At 41.6% G+C, this 21,061-nt stretch overlaps 1 protein-coding gene across 1 annotated transcript; it reads left to right on the top strand.

Moving 5' to 3' along the window:
• The first annotated feature begins 15 nt into the window (after positions 1–15).
• LOC306983187 (synaptic vesicle glycoprotein 2C-like) lies at positions 16–21,030 on the top strand. Its single transcript, XM_079582960.1, has 12 exons — positions 16–669; positions 2,467–2,647; positions 6,186–6,337; positions 7,754–7,887; positions 9,710–9,799; positions 9,865–9,975; positions 10,164–10,252; positions 10,580–10,744; positions 15,204–15,337; positions 17,448–17,651; positions 18,680–18,839; positions 18,937–21,030. Exons 1-12 carry the CDS (start codon positions 84–86, stop codon positions 19,118–19,120), a joined length of 2,190 nt encoding a protein of 729 aa, XP_079439086.1. The 5' UTR covers positions 16–83; the 3' UTR covers positions 19,121–21,030.
• The last annotated feature ends 31 nt before the right edge of the window (positions 21,031–21,061 follow it).

The raw sequence follows: 21,061 nt of genomic DNA, 5'->3' as shown, positions 1-21,061 counted from the left end.
ACAGTGTGCCCTGCAGAAAACGGGATTTTGAGTTTTAATATAACCCTCGCTTACATAGTTTGAAAAATAATAGTTTTGTCAAGATGGATGAAACATACAATAACAGGACTTCCTTGGTGAAAGGTGCCAAAGACATTGCCAAAGAGGCCAAGAGGCAGGCAGCCAGAAACCTTAACAAGGCTGTAGATCGAGCCTCAGATGAGTACTCAACTCAGCACAGCTACAACCGCTTCCACAATGAAGGCCTGGAGGAGGACAATTATGGGCAACAGGATGGACATTACAGAGAGAATGATGATGGAGCGTCCAGTGATAACACAGAGGGCCATGATGATGAGGATGAGATCTATGAAGGAGAGTATCAGGGTGTACCTTCCTGCAATGATGGGAAACCCCCAGATGGACATGTGGCTCTGGGACAGCCTGTTTCTGACAGCCTCAAAAATCCAAAGGATCTAGAAAAGGAGATGCAGGCAGATGAGGAGGAGCTGGCCCAGCAGTACGAGCTCATCCTGCAAGAGTGTGGACATGGACGTTTCCAGTGGCAACTTTACTTTGTCCTGGGCTTGGCACTGATGTCTGATGGAGTGGAGGTGTTTGTGGTGGGCTTCGTCCTCCCTAGTGCAGAGACAGACATGTGTTTGCCTAATTCGGGGGCAGGATGGCTGGGTAAGAGTCTGCAGTTGTCACTGTGTTTGGGCTGTAAGCCGGATAGTTAGTTGTAGTAGTTAGGGGCTCGTAAGAAAATATATGGGGGCGTATGGGGGCACCTTCGCTCAATTGCCTTAAAAACTCATTTTATTGTAGCTTAACAACTGTTGAAAGAATCTGCATGAAGTTCGCTATAAAGGTGAAATCTATTTTCACTCCAATATGAGTATTGGTTGTCATGACATCACGTCTACATGAGTAGGAGGTGTGTTCAGTTCTCTGGGCCACACATCCCACGTATCCCCTAACGCTTAACGCATGCTTAAAAAATAGCATTGATTGTATTTTGTGAAATCTATCTGCCGTGCTTCGCCTGCTGTGCATTAAGTGTGGCCACATGCAATCCACCTCAATGAAAGACAAAACGCAGCAAAAATAGGAAACGTAGGGCCAAACCGCTCACAATAATGCAGCCCAAGCCTAAGGCGTTTGTTAATATGTTGTGTTTGTGGCCTAAAAAAAAAAAACATCCCACATGGACAGAAGCTTTGTCTCCTCCGTTCCCTACCTGACATGAGTCATGACTGAGGGGGAAGCTGGTTCACAATGAGTCATTGTTGCAACTTCTCATATCACACATAAATACCTTTGTTTCTATTCGACACTAGCAACTTTTATTTAGAAAATATATTCAGAGAAAATATAATTATTCAGATTTTCAGTCTCTGTATGTTTCTGTAAGTTGTAAATGCTTCCCAAATCTTATGCTATTTAAGATGTTTCTGCCAGTGCACCAGCTCATAGTATTCATGTCCAAAATGAGTGAGCACATGAAGTTATGAGTTTGCCACAATCATACTTTTTAATTATTGTTTTTTCAAACACTTGTCTTCATGGGCCAGCTCTTTGTCACCTGGGTGCTGTAATCCTAGCCTCCACAAGTCTTCAGTGATCTTAAGATATGAGCAGAGTTCTTGAAACAGATGAGCAGCTTCCTACCAACTCCTTCCCTCACATCCAAAGCTTATACAGTATTTGTAACATTCCTGCCTTAAGTGTTAGATTATGTTGTTCCTGTGTATTGTTATATAGACATGACTTCTTTTTGGGGGATTTTGTTAAAAAAAATGTGCATCCTTGTTACCACTCACACTTCTTCTAGCACATTGTCAATCACAGACTCCGATTCTATCAGGACTTAAATACGACCTGATGGCGGTAAAGGAGAAAACTAAGAAAGATTAGAACTGCAGTGGAGCCCAAGTACCTCCATTGATACTCATAGTTTTGAAACCACTTAATTAGTTATATCTGCGGAGTGTGCAGATATCCATAGCTGTCACCAGTAATAAATTACTATGGGGCATTGGCATGTCTGTGTAGCTGGATAAGACCCATCTCCTCCTCCTGCAGATCAGCCCATCGGTTAAAGAGAAAGACTGGTATTTGTTTTTTGTCAAATAGTGCCTTTTCCCTTTGCAATTTAAAAAGCAACAATCGAGCAGATGTTATTGTTAAGTAAAGGCTTTAACTTTCTGTGAAGAAGCACTCTGAAAAATTGACCTGCAAAAGCAAACCATTAAAATTGATTATTTTAAAAAGTTGTGTCCAAAAAATGTGGAAAAAAAAACCAAAGCAAAAAACAGTGGACTAAAATGATTCAGATTATCACATTATTTTACAATAAAAAGACCAATGTTGCGTTTTAAACTACACATAATTTTTTTAAAATCATTTACAGCTGTTTACAGCAGAAAGCGATATACATTACTGTACTAATGTTTTGAATTTGTCACTGTGTTGTGTCCCCTGCAGGTAGCATAGTGTATTTGGGAATGATGGTGGGCGCATTCTTCTGGGGAGGCCTATCAGACAGAGTGGGTCGCAAACAGATCCTCCTCATATCTTTGTCTGTCAACGGCTTCTTTGCCTTTTTGTCGTCCTTTGTCCAGGGATACAACATGTTTCTCTTCTGCCGCATGGTGTCTGGATTTGGGTGAGCTCTGCTTCTTGTTATTATTGTTATTATCTAGTGAATGGTAAATGGCATAGTGGTGTGCTGCAGTGTCGACGGCACATCCTTTACAATGGTGACTGACTGTGATGTTTAAGGCACATGTACAGGTCAAAGGTGAAAACAGGGTGCTATAGTAATGATAGAGTGACTAGATCTGTGGTTCTCAAACTTTGCCACCTCATTAAATATTTGACCTTCCAGACACCTTCGATACCAGCCCACTACCCCATCACCACCTGTCTGAGTTGCAGTGGAGTTTTATGCTCAAAACTGGTCCAGCCACAGCACTCTCCTGGTCCATCCAGAGTTAGACAGACTGTCATCTCATTAGACCAAAAAACATTTTGTTAAATCGATCTTGAGATACTGTACTTTTGGCCGAGACATTTAGGTTTATGGCTATTCTTTATTGGTGAAAGAGTTTCAGTCTTTTATATCTTGGCAATGGTTGGGGGCAATGGGAGCACTGAACACCAGTGTGTTGCATCCCTCTGACAAGCTTTTTACATATTTTTGTATTTTTCAGAGTTTTTTAGATCTCGTTTCAAGCCCATTGACTGAAAAAAAGAAACTGTATAGTAATTCTATACACATGATATTGACTGTAGACTTGCGGTCGACAATCAGTGGGAGCGCAGTGTCCCAAGATGACCACATTTGGTCAACAATCATTATAAAGCAGCGAGCCTTTGGAATGCTCAAAGCAAACCTGTACGCACTGAATGACTGTGATATGAATGGTGTGGTGAGTGATAGTTTCCTGAAGTGGGACTGGTTTTAAGATCTGAGTGAAATAAGGTGTATCATTCTGTATAAATGTTACTTTTGTAAGTGTAACATCATCCTACAGGCTGTAGCTTGTATCCTTCGGTCGACTGATTGAGGAACCACAAAATTATATTTACAATAAAATCAGTGCAGTTTGAGCCCATAACTAAAACTTCTTCACTCGAATTACACCAGTTTTTATATGTCGAGTACTTCAAAACAGAGCTATATCTGTAGCCTGATAAGACCATGACCAACAAATCCCTGACCCTTTTGAACGTACCATCCCCAGACAAATCAGTATGGCCAGACGTTATACTAAAGCATGGTGAGGTATGATTTGTCATATTTCATTAATATAATATTAATGATTAATTGGATGTGTATCCGACCCCACAAAAAGCAAAAAACTTGACTGAATTTGATTCAGCATTTAGCTCAGAGGACACTTTTATATGACAATTTACATCGAAAGTAGGGCTGTCAAAATTAAAGCTTTAACTCACGGTTAATCTCAAAAATAATTAATCGCAATTAATTAAATTTACATGATAAGCTACTTTTCTGTAACAAAAGCGACAGAGAGCGGCCTATGCACCAAAGGGGCTCGTCTAATTCTGCTTTTTCAACCAAAAATACTTTATTTAGTCCTTATACTCTACTTTCTGAACCTAAAAGTTTGCATATTTTGTTCAAAATGTTCAGCACCAAAGAAAATGTGTCTAAAATGTGATTAATGTTGAGTGAGAGCTGTTGTTGGGCTTTTCCCGTAGACTTATGAAACTGTTTATATATAGTTAAAGAGACTATACAGAGTTTTAAAATGTAAAAAAACAAGTATATTCCTCCCTCTACATGTTCCAGCCATGTCCTAATGTGTAGAATGAGCTCAGACCTGTTCACCACAACTGCCTCTAAAATCCTGCACTGTCACTCAAAAAGGTGTTAATTCGGTTCCGAAGTGCCGTCATGCACGAGCTGCAGTTACGCATAAGACCTGAGGTGGCAGTAAGTATAAAAATGACCAACTTGCATCTAGTCCCTAGATGAAATGTGAAATGTGTTTTATGTCGGCCAAGTGTTAATAATGAATATAATTTTTCAACAAAAATGAGTGTGATTAATCGTGATTAAGAAAATTACTCGGATGAAAAGTAAAATCTCTAAAGGTCTTCACATTCAGTAATGATTTCTAACTAGGCTTTTTCGTCACCTAACTGTCGTCGATGGGTTGACAAAAGCTGAAAACATCTGGATCGTTCATAATTTGCGATGTTTGATGGCTAATGCAAATGGTTTTAGGAAAAATACATTGAGCATGCTAACGGACTCGGAAAAGTTTTCCGGATTAGCCGGCTTGTCCGCATACATTAGGATCGAACAGGGGTTCTCCTTTTATTTCCATGGCCATGACCTTACGCCTGAATGAAGCCGCATCAGCGCAACCAATCAGAACGCATCGTATAGGATAGCTCTCAGGTGAGAAGAGGTAAACATTAACAAGCACATGCCATAACCCAGATAATTTAACTTGTCATATCAATAACCTCGCCAGATCTGATGGTCTTTCTATAACAGATGAGTCTCGATCTGTCTCCTTTACTCACACTGCACCCTGGTTCACTTCACAGCTTAAAGCAAAAGGCAACCCACATCCAGCAATACAACGATTCCATCTCCAAAGCCATATCCACATCCTACTCTGGTTTAATAAGTTCAAATGAAGGAAACTCCAAGGCACCCTTTTCACTCATCTCAAACATCACAAAACCTGACTCACTTGTTTCATCTCATCTCTATTCTTCTGATTTCTGCAAAACTCTGTTATCTCTCTTCACCACAAAAGTCCTCTCAGCAACTCACTCCCTCGTCCGTTCCACACTCACCTGCTTCACTTTCCGCAGCCCCAGCCGCCTCTTTTTCTACATTTACCCCTCTGTCATTTACTCCTTCTGTCAACCAAATCTAGAATTATCCAGAATTGCAAAACCTCCTCCTGTCCTTTCATGCCCTCTCCCCCCCTCACTACTAACATAATTCAAGCCTCCCTTACATACGGAACTGTGCCCTCCTTTCTCAAAAAAACTGTATCTTCTTTACTTAAGAAACCTGGTTCTGATACTTCCGACCTCAATAACTTCATTCACCTCACACCTCTTCCCCATCGCTTCAGGTGTTCCTCAGGGTTCTGTCCTTGGTCCTCTTGGCGCATTGAGTTGCCTTGTGTACTAATAAATGAACATGCCTTGCTTTGCCTTGGTCAGATATTCAGAAAACACCACATTCACTTCCACTGCTCCACAGATGACACCCAGCTCTACATCTTCAGCAAACCCAAATCCACACTCCCGCCCTCCCTAAATTAAATCAAATCCAGGTTCACTTCAAACTTCCTCAAACTCAACATCTGCTCAATGGCACCAAATACACCTTAAATAAATTAAAAAATAAAAATGTTTGGCTCCTCCATCTCCCCCTCCTGGGTGTCATCCTTGACAGCACCCTCTCTTTCACCTGGCACATGCTTCAATCCATCCATCATGCTTTCCATTTCACATTTGGAGCTGGAAAAATGAAAGGAAAAACCCAAATTGATCAAATAATTCTGCAATACCTGCAGCGTCTTAATGACAATGACAAAATCCAATTTTCATCATTGTTTGCTGTTGTTTTTTTCCTATCTGTTTATTTGTGTGGTAAAGGATACAAGCTGGATATATGCATTAATAGCAGTGTGGCTCATTTGTAGGATTGGAGGGGCTGTGCCAATTGTGTTCTCCTTCTTTGCGGAGGTGTTGGCTCGAGAAAAACGAGGGGAGCATCTAAGCTGGCTCTGTATGTTCTGGATGATCGGGGGAATCTATGCTTCAGCCATGGCCTGGGCCATTATCCCACACTATGGTGAGTGATATCATGCACACCAGGAAACACAAAGCAGGTGGCAGTGCAGGCAGGGGCTCTCACAACTACGGAACTACCGCACAAACAGACAAAGCAAATGCCAGACTGTTTATAGCATGTGAAATTCATATTTGACATTTGAGGTATTCACATGGATACAGAACATAATGGTGTGGCATAACAATAATGCAATAGTGCAGTTGGGCTATGAGTGTCATCCTGCAGAATAAAAATGCAAATATCTTTTGAAGTGAAATCACAGAGGTTTGGATGGAGGAAGAGAGAACACTAACTGAAGGAAATATAAGAACAAACAGGAGGAAGCTTTATTGTCTATGAATATCTGTTGTGATCTGGCGTAGTGAAGGTTTTCTCTTGGCTTTGTCAGGAACAATAATGTAAAGGCTCATTGTCAGCATGTATTTTCAGAGAGAAGAGTCTCAGAGTGGAGGGAGTAGGTAGAGTGAGCTGACAGATAGTTCATCTTATTTGTTCCCAGGAGCAATGCACCAGAATTAAAAGAGTATACTGTATATAACACAAATTTCAGTAGGACAAAACAGTCCTAATACTCTTAATGACATTTATTTAATTCATTTTATTGCTGCATTATTTTCATATATATTTATTTTTGGTTTTGTCATGTTTATGACATTCAAAAACGGTGTAAACACAAACTGAGTCAAAGAGAGCAGGCCAGCTGTAGATTGTAATTGAGGTCAATTGATTAGATGCTAGTATGTATTCAAAACACATTTTTGTCCCAAGTGCAGTGGAGTGTAGGTAGTAGGTTCCGCCGCAGTGCTCTTTGCATCGACTGGTGAACCAAGGCTGGAGTGCGGTGTCTCTGTGCTTTGTATTGCAGCGCAGCTGAAATGGTACATACTAAAAAAATACAGCTTTCTTTAACCAGTGTGACATGTAATGTAAATTACACTGTGAATTTTCATATTTGTTTACTCATGCATGCTCTCGTATATGTTGTTTCCTTAGATCTGTAGAGGTGAAGATAGAGGTCAACCATGGTCTCAGAGTGTGTGTTTTGTATTTAAGAGCAGAGCTCTTACCACTGTGCAGGGACATAAATCTTTCTGAGTATCTAAGTCAGTCAGCCGTCCACTCTAGTCCATTACAACCATAATCCCCCTCATCAGTCTGCACCAGTGCAGGCCAGAGCAGCAGCACAGGACATTGTGCAGGCCTATGTGATGGTGCCCCTGGCATGTTGTACATTGAGCTGATAAAAAGTTCTTTAGTTCATCGTCATATTGGTGAATGGTGTTTCTTTAAATATATTTCTGGCGCATTTCTACAGATGCGAGATCACCAAAGCACACAGCTTTTTAGCTCTTTGGGTGTAGCATGACTATTTTGGCCTCACCTTCTGTTGTTTTGTGTGTCCTCTCCTCTGTGCAGGCTGGAGCTTCAGTATGGGATCGGCCTACCAGTTCCACAGCTGGAGAGTGTTTGTGGTGGTGTGTGCTCTGCCGTGTGTCTCAGCAGTTGTTACTCTCACTTTTATGCCTGAGAGCCCTCGATTTTACTTACAGGTACTGAGACACAGCAAACTGCTACATCATGCCTTTGACTGGAAATGCCTACGAGTGACAAAGAGCATTTACAACAGGGGGACCCAAGTGTGAACCAGGGTCCAGATGCGGCCCTCAGACCATTTTTTGGTTCAAAATCATCTTGAGGAAGATAGGGTTAGGCTTAAACTTTAAGTTTGGTAAGAGTCTTCAGCTGAAAGACGCTGTACTTGATGACAGTGTTTACAGTGTATGTCAAATTTAGACAAAGGATCAACCATCACCCTAAGTTTCTTCACATTAGGGCGTCAGAGGGAGGACAGCGGACCGATCGCATACAGGGTTACTTTGTCCGAACACCAGAATATCGGTTTTATTTTTGTTTAGGTTCAGATAGGGCTGGACGATATGGCAAAAAAAAGAATCCTATACGAACCTCAAACCAAAACAAATGCTTTCCTCCAGTATCATATTGTCTCGTCCAAACTACAAAACGTTTCTGCCAAAGAAATTGCTGTAAACCTGACAATTATACAATTATACTAATAAGACCCATGCCAGTTCTTCAGTAAGTTAAGCCAAGTTAAGTTAAGTTATACTTTATTAATCTCCATAGAGAAATTCATCTTTGCATTTGACCCATCCTCAATGCCGCTGTGGCGACCTGTAGGAGCAGTAAACAGCCAGCGTAGGCTGGTGCTCGGGGACCCATCTCCAGATGTGGAACCAGGCTAATGGTCACAAACACCTGGCTGGAGGATTAACCTATTGTGCATGTTTTTAGTGATAGGGGAAACCGGAGCACCCGGAGGAAACCGGAGCAGTGGAAGAATACTGCCCAAAGTTTACAGATAACCCCTATTGGAGAGATCGGTCTAAACTAAAGTTATACAGCACATTAGGATCAAGGTTTCTCTTTTTAATGGATGGCTGATCTATAGCATGTTTCACGGCAGTAAGAAATGACCAGACATTAGAGAATCATTCACCACTTGCATAATACAATGGCAGGCCCTTACAATCAACTCTTTGAATAATTGGGTTAATGTCAAGTGGACATAAAAAAAAAGCTTTAACTTTTACACAATTTAAGTCAATTCACTTGAAGATATAGGTTCAAAACATTCAAAGACAGCCTGGCAAACTGGGTCAAGAGATTTAGTCTCTGAAAAATGTCAGAAAATCTTCACAGCGTTTCTGTCACATGGAGATTTCAACAAGTGCAACAGCATCTGAGCTTTACTGCTGCCAGCCCCCACCTCTGCCAGTCGCTCGGGCGACTTCAGATAGAACCACTCGGGAGGTAAAAGTTCTAAGAATGAGGTAGACTCACCAAGTTGGAGCCAACATAAAATCCGATTTCATTCAGAGCAACAACTGAGCTGAGTCAGTGTTACCAGGTATCTGCGGCTAAACTCTCCCAAAAGTAACTGAAAACAGACCAAAACCTGCGAACATATGGTGCGGTTGGAATGTATTTTTACTAATGCCACTGCGGTCTGTCCGTTTCCTCTCATTCAAAGAAAGAGCAGCTCTGAGGGCCTTGAATTTGATGTTTTGCCATTCGAAATAGTAGTTCTCATGATAAAGCTGAACACAGAAAACAACAGCCGAAACCAGTGGACAGGTTCAACTGCCTAAATCTTAAAAAGCTGTCAAATTTGGTTGTATATATTTACCACAGACCTGGCAACACAGGTCTTTTTTCATGTCTGCTTTTAATAATGCATTATATAAACAATACAGACAGGGTGCAATTAAAAAAAGAGGAACTGATGTTTTGTTTTGTTTTTAGAGATCCTTGTATTTACCTTTGACAATTAGGTGGACTCTCTGCTTGCAGATTGGAAAGCATGACGAGGCGTGGATGGTGCTCAAACACATCCATGACACTAACATGCGTGCACGTGGTGAGCCTGAGAGAGTCTTCACTGTAAGTACCCAATACTCTGGGTGCCGCACCGTGAACAGATAATAGCCCACTGTCTCCCCCTGCAGGTGAATCGCATCAAGATCCCCAAACAGTTCGATGAGCTGGTGGAGATGCAGAATGAGTCAGCTAACCCCGTGCTCAAAGTCCTCTTTAAGATGAAGTCGGAGCTAAAAGGGGTACTGAGGGAGTGTTACTTGAATTCATTAGCAGTGGTTCTCAACAGGTGGTTCAGATTCTAAGATCATTTTCAGGGCCATTTAGCTGATACTAAAACAGAACCAACTGCTAATTGTTTTTTATTTTAAGCTGATTAATAATTTTATTTGGTGCTTTATCGTTTGTCATTGAGTTGTTTTTTTTGCAGATCTGGACCACGTTTGTGAAATGCTTCAACCACCCAGTCAAAGAAAACACTATCAAATTGGCCGCAGTGTGGTTCACCTTATCTTTCGGGTAAGACAAATTAGACCTTTTAAAAGGCCAGTCATCTGTCTACCCCTAATGTGAATCACAGTTACATGAACGCACTTAGACTGCACTTATACTATACTTTACTTCGCTGCACAGTAATGATTTTTAATAATCAGTAATATTATCAAAAACAGCCCTAGCCCAAACTCAGTATAAATGCTTGAAATGATCAGGAAACATGGTAGTAGTACAAGTAGTTATGACTGTGCTGTGACTGATATTTGGTCTTTCCTTTACAATATTTGTCAGTGTTGTCAATCCTCTGCCCACTGAAAAGTCCCACTGTTGTCGACTTTTTGCGCTGTTCAGGTATTATGGGCTGTCTGTGTGGTTTCCTGATGTGATCAAACACCTCCAGGCGGATGAGTACGCTTCCAGAGTCAAGATCCACAACAATGAACACCTCCAAGACTTCACGTTTAACTTCACCCTTGAGAACCAAATCCACAGGAATGGGCTCTTCCTAAACGACAGGTAAAAGAGTGGCGTCTTGCAGCTCGTTCTGGGGTGAAGGTCATTGATGAATGGTATTATTATTTATCAGCTCTCCCTCCTCCTTCCTCTGCTGTGCAACCAGGAAATTAAAATACTTATCTTGCTCTCTCTGCCTTTCTTCTCTGCTCAGTCTCAAACACAGCCGCATGCAATTTCAAGTCTCACTGGACAGAGGAAAGCTACATCCTGTTTCCCCTTCTCAGCAGAGTGCATGTATATTACAGTTTACTTGTGGCCACAGATATAGTGTGAGGTGCAGTCAAGAGTTGATACGGGGTTGAGACTTCCAACTCATGAAACACTTAAAGCAGTTAGGGAAAATTAAATGCCTTCCCTGGCTTGCAACCCCTGAGTATGGTCCAGGATATTATCCCTTATTAATGACTATAGTGCTGTATTAACTCTCTATATGGAATCCAATCCAGCTTTATTTATAATGCACTTTAAAAACCATAGCTGACCAAACTGCAGAACAAGCAGCGCAGCCACATGGTAGAAAAGCAAAATGAAATCAGTACAATAACGGAATTAATGCAAGTTTAAAGCCGTAAAAAAGTTTTGTAATCTCTATACATAACATAAAGCAGTGTGGGCGGTATCGTCACGCTGTGGTTAGGGCTCTCGTCCTCTGGTTCTGGGCGATTTATGGAAAGGGGGAGAGTGATTGCTTGCCTGCCTACTTTTGAAAGTATTAATTTGTTTATTGAACAGGCACAATGCATGTAAACATGCCACGTTGCGTTGTAGCGGGTTCATTTTCATCTGTTTTCCTACACTCGCACTCACAATCACACTTTCACTTAGGCGCCGGGAGAAAATGCAAACTCCACACAAAAAGTCCCCCTGACCTTCTTGCTGTGATACAACAGCACTAACCGGTGCATCACCGTGCCTCCCCATCTAAAGTGGGGTTTTAAATTTCTTCACTTGGTATTGATTCCTATTCAGCAATGGTTCATGGTTGGGTCTTGTAGTTCATACTTAAACGCAAACTAGATCTAGGTTTGCGTTCAACATGGACGAGATGGGTAGCACTGCTACCAGCCGATTGGGGATTTTATACAACAGGGTAAGTTGGCGATGTATCCTCCGCTCTTGAGTTTTCCAACACAAATTGTTGTTACACTGCTCGGTGGGGTAGTCAAAGCATGCTGCCCCCACTGAACTTGCTCGAGTCTCCACTGATCAATCAAACTTTATTAATAGAGCATTTTTCATGCAAAATTGTTATACAAAGTGCTTCACAGAATAAAAACAATTCCCGGCCATCCAACCTTGCATATAGAAGCAGACGATAACAGTCACACTCAACCAGATAGTTTACTCTTGTGCATCACTAGATACATGACATGTGGCGCTTTTTAGTGTGGAGTTTGCATATTCTCTCCATGTCTGCAGGTTTCCTCAAGCTACACCGGTTTTACCTCTCACGAAAACTTACACAATATGGGTTCCCTCTCGGGCCCAGTTTCCCCTGAAAATTACATTCTAAAAGCTCAGTGAGAATTTCCTGGCTAAATAACTGCAAAAAAATACATTCACTGGATTTAAAAGAAGTCTCTAAGGAAATCCCCAAATTCTCCTTTAGTTTCTTTGTGCTGACAGAGCAGACATGGGGCCTCATTCAAGAATCATTCTTGACTACCACTTAAAGAAGTTTTTGAAGAACAGTAGGTCAGATTCACAAAGAGTTCTTAAGAAGCCAACAATGCGTTTACATCATGTAAGTACAAAGACACGCCCTCTTAGATTTTAAAATGCCAAAAAAACACACTTCCCTGACAAACACTTCCCTTTACATATCACCCCCCCCTCTTAAAACTGTTACTCGACAGAGTTATGGGACTAGTCAAAGCTTTAATGTTGTCATGGGAGGAGTTCTTCAAACCGGTTTGCACTGAACCTGAGGTTAGTTCCCCACACAGCTACCTGACTCAGCAGTCCGACAGCTGAGTAGAACAGTGTTCCTGATAACTGATCATATAAAATAATGGGACAAACACACTTGACAAGAGCGCCATCATCGCCACAAGGCATGACAAGAACGCCATCAGAGCACATGTATTTTATCACACAGTACTTTTTACTTCTTTATCTATCCATTTTTGTTCACCTTATCCGTGGCGGAGTTGCGGATGCAGAAAACCACGCACATTTCCTCCAGCTGTTGTGGGGGGATCCCAAAGGCAACCAGGAGGAATCCTGAAATAGATGCCCGAGTCACCTCCACCTTCTGGCTGCTCTCGATGTGAAGGAGTTGCAGCTCCCAAATATGTCTCTGATCTGCTGTGCATCTCTGGTCGCACCCTTCAGTCCTGGAGGCAGAATCTTCTGATGGTCCCAGAGACTTGTCCTTTCAAGCTGTTGCTCCTAAATTGTGGAAAGACCTTCCTCTGTCCCTCCATGTGGCTGACTCTCTCTTTTAGTTTTTGATTCACTGTGAAGCATTGTGGGATTTCATCTGTGAAGGTGCTATATAAATAAAGCTTTTTTTTTTTTCATTTCCTCTACTCCAAGCTCTTCCCTGGTGACTGAGCTCCACACCCTAAAGAGTGCGTCCAGCCACCCTGGGTCATGACCCAGGGTGGCTGGACGCGTCCAATCAATCTCACGCTGCATCTGTCCTTCACTTGTGAACAAGACTCCGAGATACTTGAACTCCACCACTTGAGGCAAGGACTCTCCACCGACCTGGAGAGGGCAAACCACCTTTTTCCAGTTGAGCACCATGGCCTCGGATTTGGAGTTGCTTCATCCTGGTCGCTTCACACTTGGCTGAAAATCGCCCCAGAGCGGCTGGAGGTCCTGATTGGCCAAAAGAAAAACATTATGTGCAAACAGCAGAGATGAGATCTTGAGGTTCCCAAACCGGACACCCTCGGGCCAATGGCTGCGCCTAAGAATTCTGTCCATAAAAGTAGTGAACAGAAGTGGTCACAAAGGGGAGCCCTGGCGGAGACCAACGCAAACTCTCATTCCTGCAGCGCAAAGGTAACCAGGAAGGATCTCATCCACCCCCGGAGGCCTGCCACTGAGGAGCTTTCTGACCACTTCTACAACTTCAGCTTGGGTGATGGATGAGTCCCCCTCTTAGTCCTCAGTCTCTGCTTCCTCATCGGTAGACTTGATGGTATGCTTGAGCAGATCCTTGAAGTATTCCTTCCATCGTCCAACAATATTTCGAGTCGAGGTCAGCATCAGCACTGTCAACAGTGTAAAGCCTTTTCCAAGCATGCATGATCAGAAGGCTACAGATGGCTCATTCGAGAAGAGCTGCTAATTTGTACACAGTCCCGCCGGCTTTTCCACCTGGAGGAGATACTGCCCTGGCCTTAGTGCTGAGTGTGGCTCAGGCAACTGTTTGTCCAGAAAAAGCGATGGTCCGTGGTTCAGCTAATGATGCGCATCTCTCCTTCAGAGGAGTGAGCTCCTCGCACAAACCCTGTGCGCCGCACTATTTGTTCACTCTTCTCTGTGCTGTTAAGGTGTGCGCTAGGTCGGGGATGTTTGGTGAAAATATCTGTTTTTCCCACCATGACTGTCAAGAACTTTGCTAATTTCTTCACTTAGCCTTGAGAAGGTGCCAATGCGCTTGTGCCGTCCCCAGCACCTGTAGCCGCAGACGCTCCTTGTTTGTTCATTTGCAAAATACCAAAATACCACCTTTTTTTTTGTCATGTGTACAACTTAAGCAGGAGAATAGCCACAGATAAACTGTGTGCAAGCTTTATTGAAGCACTGCATCCCCCTCCTGAGGCATTGGACTGTTGGCTAGAATTTCTTAGAGGCCGACCGATAGGCCTTCTCCCTGGCCTACGAACTCTCCCCAGACCTGAGTTTTTGCCTTAGTGACAACCCGAGCTGCAGCACGCTTGACCTGCCACTGCCTACAAGCCAACAAGGCCAGGTTGGACTTCTTCTTCAGCTTGATGGGATCGCTCACTTCCAGCGTCCACCACCGGGTTCGGGGTTGCCACCATGACAGGCACTATACACCTTGTGGCCACAAATACAAGCAATATCCGATTTTTCATGTTATTTTATTTTGTCGGTCCTATGACATAATAAAAAATAATAATAATAATAATAAATGAACTGACCACTGTTATTCTATGATATTCTAAGAATGTTTGTGCATAAGAATCATCATGACTGTTCTTGGGATTTGTTCAACCAGAAAAGCACTGATAAACAAATTCTGCAAAAAGTGCAAGAGCTTGTCATGAATGAGGCCCATTGTCTTTGTGAATCGGATGAGTAATTACAGATATTGACCATAATCCAGGTCAAACATCAATTTGCAATATATGACATTTAAAATGCAAATTCAGCCACAGAATTCTTAGCTCCACTTCATGAATGATCAGTGTAGTACAACAATCAGTAAACTTGTACAAATGTTGAACCAGATGTTACTATATTATTCCTTTTTCGTCAGGTTCATTGCTATGAAGTTCAAAGCTGTCACTTTCAAAGACTCATCTTTTGTAAACTGTTACTTTGAGGACGTGTCGTCTGTCGGCTCCTTCTTCAGGAACTGCACCTTCGTCGACTCGTTCTTCTATAACACAGGTCTGCACTCACCTCTGTCCTTCCTCTGCTCTTCAGTGTCCAGTCACACAGCCATTTCTTTCTTGTTTGAAAATCCAATTTAGCCGCCAACGCCTGGCGCATAACCCTACTCGGCCTCTCTGTCATCTTCTGACACTTCACTTTAAAGACATAGCTTCTGGCTTGTAAAGAGAAAAAAGATTTTAAGCATTTATTGCTTCTAAATTACAGCTTAACCCCCAAGCTTCTGTGAACACATTATTTTTGTGCCTAGTACAATGTGCATGTAGCCAAGAGTGACGCTGAGGTGTGTTATATTTTCAAGGGAGACAAAACCTACTCCTAGATGCGACCGCATAGTCATCTTTCATGCAGAAAAGGCCGTCAGTGGTGTTTTTAGTTCTAACAGAGAATTTGAGCTGTATCAGAGATTTTTGGAGCATAAAATGGAAATTGTTTGATCAGCGGCTCAGGAAAACGCTGAAGTGGAGGGGCTGGCCAAGTTAGTGCGACAGTAGCACAGACGGTAGAGTGAGTCGTCTCATGATTGGAAGGTCGGGGGTTTGAATCCCGCCTCCTGAAGGTGTACACGGTCGTTGTGTCCTTGGGCAAGACACTTCACCTACCTTACCTGCTGTGTCTACATTGGTGTGTCTGTGGGTGACTAGTTCCTTGCTGTAAAGCGCTTAAAGTGCCTAACGTAGGTGGAAAAGCTAAGTTGAGATCATTTACCATGAGCTACATGAGAAATGTGGTGCCCCTACCCTCAGTAAGTCCAAAGAGACCACATATAAACATTATAGAGGAGAAAGGGGAGTGATCTAAAGCCTTGTATGGTGTACACTGATAATCACATGACCAAATTCCTATCATTGGTGGTATTACTATATTTAAAAAAACAACTACAAAGTGTGAAGGAGGAGAAACTGCCCTGGCCCTAGTGCTGAGTGTGGCTCAAATTTTGTAGATATTATGGCCAACATTTTCGGTTTGTAATATTCCTCCAATTGCCAAATTCAGTTCAGTTTCTTATCCATTTGCAGTATAGAAACCACATTAAAAAGAAGTGTGCAATGAGTTCAAAGTGCACTGTCAACATATAAAAGGACTGTTTTTATTGCCATTGTTAGTGAACAGGTTCACAAACTAGGATTTTTTTTATTTTTTTTCGGTTCAATCGTGCAACATGAAACATAAAATGGAGTGGAAAAAACTGTTCTTGTAGCAGGAGGTCTGGATGAACCAGTTGTATAACTTTATGCACTGATAAAATGACTCGAACCACTTCTTGAGGAGAATGCAGCGTCCCAAAATGTAAAACTGCCTTCGCTAAATCTGCCTTCTCTGTGATCGCAATGGGTCAGTGGAACAAACTGCCAACAGAGATTATTGCAAGTACAACATTCAAAAGTTTTGCGCATTTGACTAAAAAATGGCTTCTAGAAAAACAAACTTGCACTCATGACCTGCAACGTCATGTGGGAGCGACCGTTCACCTAGAAAAAGGACCGGTGCAAAATGTTCTAATGTTCCAATCCTGTTTAAATTAAATGTATGTTTTTAATGATGTCAAAATATATAAATCCATGGTCAAGTTTTCATCTACATTTAAAAACAGTTTTTGTACTGTAACATCAACCTGCCCAAGGACGACAGGTGGAAATTAGCATCTTTGCTATAACCTGGCACAATGCATCTTTCCTTTTGGTCAATGTTAAATTGTGCACTGTCCCTGTCTAAATAAAAAACATACCATACCATACCAACCATAGCCTCCTGCCTGCGGGGAGAGGGGTGAAAAGTCCATGTCCAGAGTGAGAAGGGTCAGTTGTGATCCGACCCACACGCCTCCGGGTCCTGGAGGTGAACAGGTCCCCGAGAGATGAGAGCTCAAAGCCAATCACCTAAATACTGTACAATAAATACAAAAAATGTAAAGATGGATAGTAATAGGCAACTGATTCCTTTTGTGACAAAAATAAATAACAAGTTCACATGTTTTTAATACAATCTGTTCTTCCCTGTCAGTATTTGTACTGCTATGTAACAAAACATTAGTGGAACGGGATGGTAAAAACTTCTGATGCAGTGTTTTATTACATAATACATTCTGTATCTTTCTGTGTTATAGATATTGATGACTCCAAACTAATAAACTCAAGAGTGATCAACAGCTCATTTCATCATAACAAGACGGGTTGCCAAGTGACATTTGAGGATGACTACAGCGCTTATTGGGTCTACTTTGTAAACTTCTTGGGCACACTTGCGGTGCTGCCTGGAAACATTGTTTCTGCTCTTCTCATGGATAAAATAGGACGCCTCAGCATGTTAGGTATTGTGTAATGTTTAGCAGTTGACAGTTTTCAAATACTTGATGTTAATAGGTTGTGTTCATATGACATAGCCACATTGTAAAGTGCGGAGTCCGCAATACTAATGCATTTTATTGCAAAACTATTGTGTATTATTGCAAAGCATTGCAAAATAACGCAATAATTAATTATCTCGTTTCTACTTTCAGCAAAAAAAAATATTATGGTATGTTCGGAGACCTACTCTCTCAAAACAATACAAAACTAGGACTTAGCAAAGAAACCAGGTCCAAATTAGGGCTAATTCTGAGCTGTTGCACTTGTGTCATAATGTAGCTGTATGTGGCTAACAGCAGCACAAAGCAGGAGGGGCTAACGCCAGAAAACATGTTTTACTCACCACAAAAGTGCTGCTCTCAGCCAGACACAAGAGCAGGAGCATCAGAAGGAGGAGCAGCAGGGGCTGTCAGTCAAAGCAGCCAATGATTCCACTGCTGGGTTAACACATTGGCCCCTGCTTTGAAGCTCTGCTTCACAGTTTTCTTCCTTTAATGGTATTTCCCATAGAGCTTCAAGCAGCTCTGAGGGGACAGGGAGACTATGGGAAAGCCCTCACTGAAACACCTGATTAACAACTGATATTCCAACAGAATTTACACATTGTAGTGGATGTACACTAAGTACTATGTAATTTCATACTTAGTTTAAAGTTTGGGCAAAGTTCAGCTTCCATTGTCAATGAGAAGCTGCCAGTATTGCAGAAAATTATTTAAAAATCTAGAAAGAAACTCCAATCTCTCATGAAATTATTTATACAAAAATACAAATACAAAAATAAATACAAATACAAAAGAGAATAATTTTTAGATTGAAATTGTACAAAAAACATCACACGTAAAGCTCTGTTACGTCAGTGTTTCTCAAAGTGGGTGTCGGTCCCCAGATGATTTTAGGATGAAACAAAAAGAAAAATGCTCCTGTTTTTATTATTTATATATATTTATTTTATTGTTTGGTTTTCAGTAAGTTATTGTGTTGTGTGCTGTAGGAGGCTCCATGGTGCTGTCAGGCATCAGCTGTTTCTTCCTGTGGTTTGGTACGAGTGAATCCATGATGATCTTCATGTTGTGCCTCTACAACGGTCTGAGCATTTCAGCCTGGAACTCTCTGGATGTGGTCACCACTGAGCTCTATCCCACTGACAGAAGGTTAAGAAATCTTGAGCTCATTGAACTGATTTGCAAGATTTTAAAACCTTTTCAGAGATTTTAATTGACAATGTGTTGATTGTGTTGCTGTTAACAGGGGCACAGGCTTTGGATTCTGTAATGCCATGTGTAAGCTGGCAGCAGTGCTGGGGAACCTGATCTTTGGCTCTCTGGTTGGCATCACCAAAGCCATCCCCATCCTGCTGGCCTCTTCAGTGTTGGTGGGCGGCGGCCTGATCGGACTGCGGTTACCAGACACACGTGCCAATGTCCTCATGTGAAACAACATGAGCCGTTTACCAGGTGTTTACTGAGCAAAACCTGACCTTTAAATGTTATTCACATAGTCATATAGTTATGATGATTAGAGGTTGTGAGTAAATACCCGGTGTAGCATTTGTGATGCAGCTGAAGAGCTGATGATGTACACAAATAATCCTATCTATTGTATGGAATTTTTCAATTCAGGGGCATTTAAGATGAAATGTCACAATACAATTGTCACATCGATAAACAGGATTTGTTGTTCATCAGCAGCTCTTCTTTCAAGGCGGTTTCATGCACTTGCATGTCAGTGCTGCAAAAGGCTTGGATTGTAGTGTATTTCACATCCAATTCTGCTAAATTACTTTATTTTTGTTTTATGTTGAAATGCAATTATTTTACATTTGTAATATTTATGTAATAATTTATAATTTTTGTTCATTTGCAATTGCCTATGTCCAAGCCTGAAACTGAAGGTGCTGCACCACAAATAGAACCTCTGTTTCAAAAGCACTGATTTTACTTATTATCGGCAATATTCAAGCCTTTGCTGCTTTTTTGCGAGAATAACAAGGCCATAAAAATCAATAATGATGTAGTTTATTGAGAAACTGTCAACTTTAGCAGCTACATTTCTAAGATGAAAAAAAAAGTTTACATTTTGTGCTTTTTACAGTAAGAGACTTTTGAGATCGAACCCTTTTGTCTGAATGCTTCCTGTCACTATTGTGTGTCGTGTTTGTGCTGTGGCTCTCAGGGCTGCGCTCTGCTCTCTCTGGCTGCTCTCTCTTTCTCTCTGGTCTTCCTGTTTGTTGGTTTGCTCGTCTTCTCTCTATCGCCCTCTGCTGCTGCTGCTCCTTAACTCTAAGGCCTTTCTTCAGTGCTGTGCCTCTCTGTCTTTGAGCCTATCCTTCAAAACCTTGTCTTGCTTTTTTCTTCTTCAGGATGTGTGATTGTATGCATGAGTGTCACTTAAGTTCTTCGATAACAAGAATACTTTCTAACTTTGAAACAAAATGAAGTGAAATTAAAAGCCATGGTTGACAGCAGTATCCTCAAATAGAGGTTTCACTTTGGGAGCCAGAAACTACCCTCAAACGTCATGTATCAGAGTTCACAGGGCTGTGATGTAATCTGTGCTTCATACTGTATTCGTCCTAAATCAGTGCCAGCCTGCTGCAACATGTTCAGGAGCTCCTTGGCTCAGCATCAGTGCATTTCCCAATGAAGGACTTCTCAGTGTTTCTCCAAAACATTCTCTTCACATCATGCAGATTGCTTTTAAAAGCATTAAATGTGCAATTCTGACATCAGCACTTAAAGTTGTATTTTAGTGAAACAAGCTCCTCAAACTTTATCAAGCAACTGCTGCTGAACATCTGTAGAATAAATTTCCCAATGCATCTCCACATGATAAATGAAATACATCAATGTTCATTATGAATTGTGTGTCTAGCCAGCCTTTTACTCTGTGGTATACAATAGTGTCCTACTTCAGAAGTAGTGGATATTTTCTTTTGATGCTTTTAAATGGTTGGTGATCTGCATATTTCCTCCTCTTAGCTCACTCAGACTGTTTTCTGCGCAAATCCCTGCATGTTTGTTGGTGTCTGTTTTGGTGTTGTCATTGTCCCTTCACAGGTCAAAAGTGAATGTATCATGTTGTCTGAGGACAGACGTGTTGGTGCTGTTATATTGAGAGGGCATGTCACTGGAAAGATACAATGTTTACTGATGGAGGTTTTCAAATCTGCTGCAAGGACTTTAATTACACTGAGTGTCGGCACACTCTCCGATTTGATGGCCTCTGCTCGCACTCAAGTGCAAGGACTGGTGTCGACATGAAATACTGTATTTTGCATAGAAAATGTTTGAATGAACACAGCAAACAGGTGGATATCTAAGACGTGTAAACATTTAATAAAGAGATCCATTTGAACATTGTGTCCAGTTTTCAC

Source organism: Gobius niger (assembly GCF_951799975.1).
Source record: "Gobius niger genome assembly, chromosome: 2".
Lineage (NCBI taxonomy): Eukaryota > Metazoa > Chordata > Actinopteri > Gobiiformes > Gobiidae > Gobius > Gobius niger.
The sequence above is the reverse complement of the archived record's forward strand: the minus strand, read 5'-3'. Positions and strand labels throughout refer to the sequence as shown.

Bases quoted from the DNA above. Each gene is read 5' to 3' on its own strand.
- LOC306983187 (XM_079582960.1), top strand. From the start codon at position 84: ATGGATGAAACATACAATAACAGGACTTCCTTGGTGAAAGGTGCCAAA. The intron at 670-2,466 runs GTAAGAGTCTGC...TGTCCCCTGCAG, and splicing joins TTCGGGGGCAGGATGGCTGG to GTAGCATAGTGTATTTGGGA. The intron at 2,648-6,185 runs GTGAGCTCTGCT...GCTCATTTGTAG, and splicing joins CGCATGGTGTCTGGATTTGG to GATTGGAGGGGCTGTGCCAA.